The 8738-nt window shown below is 37.2% G+C and overlaps 1 protein-coding gene across 1 annotated transcript; it reads left to right on the top strand.

Annotated features, from left to right (window-relative positions):
* Window positions 1-8288: 8288 nt before the first annotated feature.
* On the top strand, window positions 8289-8738 carry LOC145692583 (histone-lysine N-methyltransferase SETMAR-like). The gene has a single exon (XM_081767896.1). The coding sequence runs from the start codon at window positions 8289-8291 to the stop codon at window positions 8736-8738; it is 450 nt and encodes a 149-aa protein (XP_081624022.1).

Raw genomic sequence — 8738 nt, 5'->3', positions numbered from 1 at the left:
TTCAATTATATAAAACCAGGATCAGAAAACTTATTACAGTTTTTTTTACATCAACTTTTCTCGAAATCATTACTAAATTTTCTGCCTCTCAAGGACTAAAGAATCTGAAAAGGGAGTTTTATTCCTTGAAAGTTACCGCCCACAGGCAAGTATCATACCATATCTGAAAGCTTGTAGTGTTGGCTACTCTGAAATATAGGAGTTTTTCACTCCTCATGCAGTGTTGCAACGTAATAAAAGAAGAAAATTGTAAAAAGGGAATTTTTAGGGAATTTTTCTTACATTTTCCCTTATTACTTCCCTTTCGTCAGTACTATTGAAAACTGTATTAATCATCTAAAAGCCTATATAATTCTAAAACTAAAGAGACGTAATTTTTACTTCTGTGATCATAACGAACATAGTTAGAGGAATTTCGAAAGACCACGGGATTTCGTTACCATTTTCATTAGAAATCTAAAAAGGGGGTTTTAGCAACTGAAAGCTACCACCCACAGTGAAGTATCATACCATATATGAAAGCTTATAGTATTCGTTACTCTGAAATATAGGTGTCCTTTACTCTTCATGCAGTGTTGCCACGTAATAAGAGAAGAAAATGGTAAAAAGGGAATTTTTAGGGAATTTTTCTTAATTTTTCCCTCATTACTTCCCTTTCGTCAGTACTATAGGTAAGTGTGTTACATCACTTTAAAGCCTATTTAATTCCGAATCGAAAGAGGTATAACTCATTGTTCTATGACTAAAGTGGACAGATATATAGGTATTTCAAAAGACCACTGAGCTAAGTAAAAAATGTCAGTAAGATTCTAAATTGGGGGGGTTTATCCCCTGAAAGCTACCGCTTTCAGAAAAGTATCATGCCAAATCTGAAAGTTCAGAATATTAGCTACTCAGAAATGCAGGTGGCATTTACTCCCTCGAGATGAAACCAGACACCCCCTCTGGCTCAAGGACTAAACAAATTTTTCTTTAATTTTTTAACGAATGTAGAAGGAAAATCAAGAAATAAAAATAAAAGAGCTAATTGCACTGGAATTGCAAACTGATATTTTGAGATAGAAACTCGATATTGAATTCTACAAAAAGTATTACCATCTTTCCTCTACATGTGTGTTTTCTTTATCTTCTGCTAACATAATAGATAATTTATTTTTAAAATAAAAACGAACACAACGATTGTATTTGTAGTTTTTAGGCTTTTCTGAATACGAGTGCACTTTCTTTCCTCTTCATTGTATTACGGATAATAATAATAATAATAATAATAATAATAATAATAATAATAATAATAATAATAATAAACTTCATCAATAAATATGAAAGTGGGGACATTTCAAATTCCTGATTGATCCGCGTTGGGATGAGGGACATTTTATCGGAAATCGGAACTGTCTTGACAAAATAAGATTACTTGTAGTTAGTATTTTGGCTTCGCTATCGGGGATTATCGGTCTCAAATACAGTGGCCGCCTCAATATTGACTGAAGTTTTTCTTCAGCTACGCTATCTGAATTCCAGGATAATACCTAATCGACTTCTTTCACATCATTTCGCACTGCTATTATTGTTCACCTTAGTATAAATTGCTCTTGTAGTTTGTAAATAAACTAATAAGGTAAAAATAACATGCAGCCTTCTTAATAGTTTTAAATGGAGTATTAGGCCACGCGCCTGTTTATATTGGATATATCGTATACAGTAATTGTATACCTTATTTATTTTTTTTTCGTGTGAAATGTAAACTCAAACGACTAATTAAACATATGTAAAGAGGGGTGAATCATGTTTGAAAGCAAAAATAAGAAGAAGAAGAAGAAACATGAACTCTCAAGAAAGAATGAAACTGTAACGTCTTCAGATACATTCTGAAGAGCTCAAACATACTCAAATATCATTTATGGATAAGGTAATTATCCTCGGCTATGAATTGTTGAAAGCTATGGCAACTTAACACATATTGACTTTAACTTTCTCGTATTTCACTGTCAGTGTCGTGCCTTGGGGGGAGCGAGCGGGGTGATGGGCCCGGGCGCCGAAGTAAGGGAGCGCAAAATTCAGGAAAGAAATATAAAAGAAAAGAAGGAAAGAAAAAGATAGGAAAAATTACTTGGAATATTACTAGTATATACTTAAATCCTCTTCCTGCTTTAGGAAGTGGTCCTGTGATGTTATTCATATTTGAAAAATATGCACATATATGCATGTGCACATATACAAAATGGAAGGAATAAATAATAAAAAGAGCTGAAAATCAAGAAGAAGCAAAGTTTATTTTTGAAAATTTTCTTATGGTTCGCGCCAACGAAATGGCGTTTTGCGGCTGGTTTGTCGACCTCACTCATATGTACAGTACAGGGACGCCGTCGTATACTCTCGGCCCGCGCGGATTTTCCACGGCACGGCACAGTATGGTTGGGCTGATGAATACCGGACCGGTAAGGGACAAATAGAAGACTGGAGAACACAAGATGCCACCGAGGAGGGAGACGAAGCGTTCCACATTCTCTAGAGTCGTCACTGACTAGTGAGTATAGTCATATGCACAGACCTGTTTTATGTCAAATCGCAGTCCCGCAGTCTTCATCAATGAGCTTTTATCATAAAAAAAAAAAAAAAACATTCCTGTGTTCCCTATTTGCCAGCTGTAACTCAGTATGACTTCTTTCGATTTCGCTTCCACTTGAAAGGATGTCATTTTGGTACTTTGGATAATTTCAGCAGAAACCTTGTAGAATTGATGCAAAAAAAAAAAAAAAAAAAAAAAAAAATGGAATGAACGCTTCCATTGCTGTGTAACTGCCCAAGGAGACTATTTCTAAGGGGTTAACCTTGATTTATAAAAATAATAAACTTCATTGTTAGTAGTCAAATTACTTTTCTAACACACCTCGTATTAAACTTGTAATTACATATATACAGGGGCGGATCCAGGATATGATCAAGCGAGGGGCTAAACCATATTTTGCCGTTTTATCCAGTGTAAAGCAGGATTGAAGCCCATTTTATCCAGTGTATATCTGAGCGTCAAGGAGGAAGCTATAGCCCCTATAGCCCCCCTTGGATCCGCCACTGTATATATATATCATTGGATCGAGCCCCCTAACTTCTACCGGACCCCCTATATTTTTGGGCTGGCCACGGGCCTGATACAGTGGCATTAAATTATTTGTCCTTTACACGGAACTTCTTAAACTCGATTGGAAACTAATTATGGTCTATTTTAAATCGAAACCCCTATTCTACAATAGCTCTATCATCCACTCCTGGTCCTTCCATCAATTGTAACCCAGGTTTCAAATCCGTTTTTGCCTTAAGAATACACTTTATTATAAACTTGATCAGGAGTTTTCAACCTTTTCCATTGGTGTACCATCATAAGACTTAGGTACCACCCAGCAGCGGTTCACGTACCACAAATTGAGGAACCATGACATAGTGCAATGATGGGGAAACATTTGTAGGACTCCAAAGGAAAAAAGGAAAAATAAATCTTTATACGATCCAATATAATTTACTAAAAATAAGATGACAGATTTTACAAAATTCCTGTAATAATAAGTCGACTTAATTATTTCAGTTTCTCATATTTTGGTTCGAACTAGAGGCGGATCTAGCAGGTAAAAACTACGGGGGAGGGGGGCAACCAGAACCAAGGCTATGATAAGTATATCATAAGTTGACTAAAAACTTTCAAAAATAGGTATATAAATAATAGCTTCAATTATTTTCGTAATTTAAAAAGCTGGGGGGGTAGGACCCCCGGTCCCTGGGCTAGATCGGCCATTGGTCCGCACTGGGATAGACTGATTCTCAGAAGTGATGTGAAATGTTCATCTGTCAGTCAGCTTTTTCTAGGCCAGCTTTTCCAAAGTAACTCTACTTTCTTTCTTGCTTTTTTCTTTTTTATTTCTTTTTCATTTGTCAAACTTGAAATTATGTCGGGGGCCGGGTAGAACCTTTCAGGGGTCACATTTGGCCCGCGGCTGGTAATTTGCCCATCACTGGTATAAGCTATAATGAACAAACAGCATGAAAATCTATGTATGGTTTTCCTTCAGACACGTACGAGACATTTCACAAAATTAATTACTTTTACGAAAATACTCCAGGAAATTCATGCACTTGCTTATTGTTCAATAAATTCACGTAGCTTCTGATAAGTCCTTCCAAAACGAAAGAAAGATTCCATGGGTTCGGTAACCGAAAAGGATAATTTCTTCTCTTTCTTGGAAATTCCTCCGGGGTCTGTTGTGAAAAATCTGCTGTTGCTGAAAGAGAAATCACGGTTCCATAATAACTTCCACAGGAGTCGATGACATTCGCTCCCCCGTTTCCTTGGACAAATCTTAAACAATAACTAAGAATGGTCAGATGGCACTGGAAACTGTCATGCAATAACCATTTCCCTCGATTTTCCTACTGCTTGCTTTGAAATAATACAAACTCTTTTAGTAGGTAAATGAACTTAACAGAAGGCAGCTATTCAAAGCTAAAGTAATATAGTTAACAAGATACTATTGTTGTCCATGGAACCGAAACTATTATCCATGTTCAAATTCTGTCAGGCATAGAGATTTTCATGCAGAATCATACAGTGTCATACAGAATCATCGGTATCTGTGCATAGTTAGAAGACAGCAGGGACTGTCAATTAGGGATGAGTAAAACCAAGGGCGCCCATCAGGGGGGCAAGGTGGGGCGCTTTCCCCCCACCTAAGAGGAAATCGTACTTGGAAATATCGAAAGCCCAATAGAATTTTTACATCAGTTATAGCAAAATTTGAAACTATATTTGAAACCTCGCTTATATTTGCCCCCCCCCCTGGAAACCACAACATGGGCGCCCTTGAGTAAAACCGAATTTTATAAAAACCGATTTGTAGAAAAACCGACATTTCGGTTTTCACCAAAACCGGATCAGTTTTCCAGGAAGCCAGTTTTGATATAAAACCGAAAACAGTCTAATAGCAAACCGAAACCGAAAGCTTAATTTTTTTTCAGTGGAGGAACTAGCCCGGCGACGTGGGGCCTAGCCCCCTTTTCTGAGTTAAAAATTTTGATGCTGTTATTTACATAGAGGGTGTTTCAAAAGGGAGTTTATATACAGGGAGTTTACTATAAACTTTCAAACATACAGGGTGTTTCAAAACAACACCGACAATGTCTGTAAGGTGATTCCTGACACCAAGATAAGACAAAAAGTATCGACCAATCTGGCTGCATAAATGCTTCCTTTCGGAGTTATAGACTGCCGAAAAGATGAAAAAATAAACTTTAAAGGTCCATAGCTTCGAAACTATGGGATCTACCGTAGTCGGGTCAAAACTTCACTTAGGAACTAATATGTGTGCTATCAAAAAATCTATGTTTCAGAATCCTAAGGTACTCACGCAACAATTTTTATAGAGCGAGTTTGACTTAGAGCATATAATTTGAAGTACTCACACACTACCTCTATAAAAATTGTTGCGGAAGTACCGCAGAATCCTGAAACTTGGATATTTGGGTAGGGCACATAGGGGGTCTACTAGTTCCTAAGTCAGGGGTATTCAAACTTTTTGCAGTTGATGCTCACCTCAAGAACTAAAATCTGAACGCGCCTCCCCTGTCAAAATAAAAATTAAATGTGTCACAACATAAATACATGTATCCCTAAAAGAAAGATTATCACTAGGATAAACTATGTTTCATTTATTAATCACTAATGGAAATATCTCATTCATACAGGTGATCTACATTGTACACACTGACTAAACCTTTTAATGTTATTAACCGATGTTAATAATTATAAATTGTGATAAGTCAGATACTTATGTGAAAATTGAAAAATACTAGCAGAGAGGGAATTTAAATAATAAAAACCGGCACATTTAAATATTCAGCATACTCAATGGGATAGTCCACTATGTATTATTAAAGAAGAAGGCTGCAGACTTTAGTACGTGTGTTGCATTGTAAATATGTTCTTTTGTAGGATCTGTTTTTAAAAGTCCTCGCGCCTCCCCTGGGAGGCGCGCCGCACAGTTTGAAAACCCCTGTCCTAAGTAAAGTCTTGACCCGACTACGATAGGTCTCATAGTTTTGTAGCTATAGACCTTTAAAGTTATTTTTTCATGTTTTCGGCAGCCTATAATTCTAAAAGGATGCAATTGTGCACCCAGGTTGGTCTATACTTTTTGTCTTATCTTGGTGTCAGGAATCACCTCCAAACGTTGTTTTGAAACACCCTGTATATTTGAAAGTTTATAGTATACTCATGATATACCTATCGTTGTCTGAGTTCTGGCTGCCCCCTCCATTTTTTAACTCCTAGATCTGCCACTAATTTTTTGGGGACCATCGTTAGTGGCAATCCCAGTTTTACGTTAAAAAGAAAAATAAAGAACAAGCTCTGAGTAGTCTGCTGCTTCTTTTATGTACGTGGGTCATGAAACCAGGCCCGTAGCCAGCCCAAAAATGTAGGGGGGCCGGCTGAAGTTAGTGGGGGCCCGATCCAACCATATGATAGTTCATCACCATATTAAAGTTCTTTTGCAAGCCTACTGTAAAAAATTTTAGGGGGGCAGAAAAAATTTAGGGGGCGGCCCCCCTAGTCCCCCTGGACACGGGCCTGCATGAAACTGAAATCTGTATATTTTTTTTCTCAAAATCAATCCGGTATCAATTTTTTTCTAAACATGCTTTGTCAACTAAAAATTAAGGTATAAATAACTTGCTCTTTATATTTTCACATTGCCTTAATTATCATCTTTACACAAAGTATATTTCGCTTTTGCCAGGTAGTGACAGTTAGTATTCCCAGTAGCTCTTAAGTTGGAGTTTACGAAAGGCCAGCAAAAACTGTGCAGCATAGGTTGAAGAAGACACCATATTATGTGTGTAACGTGTAGGCGATAAACACGACTATCTTCAACAATAACAAGGATACGGCTTATACACAAAAATGATACGAATACGTACACTCATGTCCAAAATTATTGTCGCATGTCTATAAATATGTTGTAGGAATATAATTTGATAACGAATTCGCCCGGCATTTCTTATAATGTTAGTATGTTAATAATCGGCAAATACATGTATGTGGCAAATTTCATGTCAAAAGAGCAGTAAATAAGAACAATAAAACGAAAATAAAACTGTCTTGTCCATTTAGCAACATTTTGTTTTACTCATTCTAATATTCGTATTTATAATTCTTTTCCTATGAAATTTACCACAAATATACATTTTTCGATTATACACGTAGTATCAGTATTAAAAGTGCCCTGCAAAATCATTATCAAATTATATTCTTACAAGAAGACAGTTATAGATATGCGACAATCATTTTGGACATGAGTGTACATCCAACATCATGAAGAGTGTCCTTGGTACAAATTAACCAACATACGAATTCTGTTTTGATTTGGAGCACCAATGTTGCGTTTACCGCGTATAGTGAAAGAGCGCGGTGTAACATACAGGTTGTACTGCTGCAGTGTATCAAAAGCTCTTTCAATGTTGAAATTTAGTTGTTATCAACAGCTTGATTTGTTGAAGCATATTCGGAGTGTCATAGACAATGGAGGCTCTGGAGAAAAGCTACATAGTTAAAAGCTTAATTTTTATCGGTACAAGGTAAGGACAGAAAGCTTGGTGCTGGTATAGTTTTGGTGCACCACATTTTGAAAGATTTACAGGTAAAATTGAATACTTTGGATGAAAAGACATATTTATAAGAAACAGATTTATGCAGGCTACAGAATTAAATACAAAGTAATACATCTGTATTTTAGGTTTACAATTGTAGGATTACTAGTGTATAATCTTTACAAATGCTTTACGACGGATAAAGCTTCAGCCATAGAGTTGGAAGGGAGAGATTTTGTACGACCAAAAAAAGTGGTTTAAATTAATCACAGTACCTTGAACGTTTGTCTGCTGCATTTGGGGACAGTGCATCATCATTTGCAATAGTTTTTCGCTGGTATGCTTAATTCAAACTGGACCGGGCCTCACTTGACGATGAGGGCCGTAGTGGAGGCCGTCCACAGCTGTCAAGGAAGAAAACATTAATGCTGCGGAGAAGATGATCAGGGAAGATGCGCGTGTGACCTACAGTGACATTCATTGAGTGTGCCCTTGGTATTAGTTCAGTGAGTGTTTCAAACATTTTACACAGACACCTGCGTGTGAGGAAGATTTCGTCACGTTGGGTGCCCCATAACTTGACATATACTCACAAGCAGACTCGTGTCGAATGGTGTCAAGACATGCTCCAGAAATTTAACAATGGTGATTCTAGGATGGTGTCAGATATAGTTACTGGTAGGGAAATACGGATATATCAATTTGATGCTGAAACAAAGCGCCAATCCCGGCACTGGTGGTTGTTTCCCGGCGAAGAAGCACCCATGAAAGTCAACAGGTCAAGAAGTGTTGGAAAGAAAACTATGGCAACATTTTTCTCACCAAATGGACATGTGGCTACAATTCCTTTGAAAAATCAACGAACAGCTACAGCGAGATGGTACATAGATGTTTATTTTCCAGAAGTATTCCAGAATATCCAGGAGATACGACCAAGAACTGGCCTGCGGGGAATCATGCTGCACCATGAAAATGCATCTGCTCCTTCAGGGAACATCACAGTTGAATTCATTAAAGACAGTCGTGTTCAACTTCTTAACCACCCACCCTACGGTTCTGACCTAGCACCATGTGATTTTTTCTTTTTTCCCTGCGATGAAGGATAA

This window comes from Thermobia domestica, chromosome 8 (genome assembly GCF_964235325.1).
Source record: "Thermobia domestica chromosome 8, izTheDome1.hap1.1, whole genome shotgun sequence".
NCBI lineage: Eukaryota > Metazoa > Arthropoda > Insecta > Zygentoma > Lepismatidae > Thermobia > Thermobia domestica.
This window is presented reverse-complemented; position numbering and strand designations above follow the sequence as displayed.

What these genes read in the sequence shown, in the direction of transcription:
- LOC145692583 (XM_081767896.1), top strand. Translation starts at nt 8,289, where the DNA reads ATGGTGTCAGATATAGTTACTGGTAGGGAAATACGGATATATCAATTT.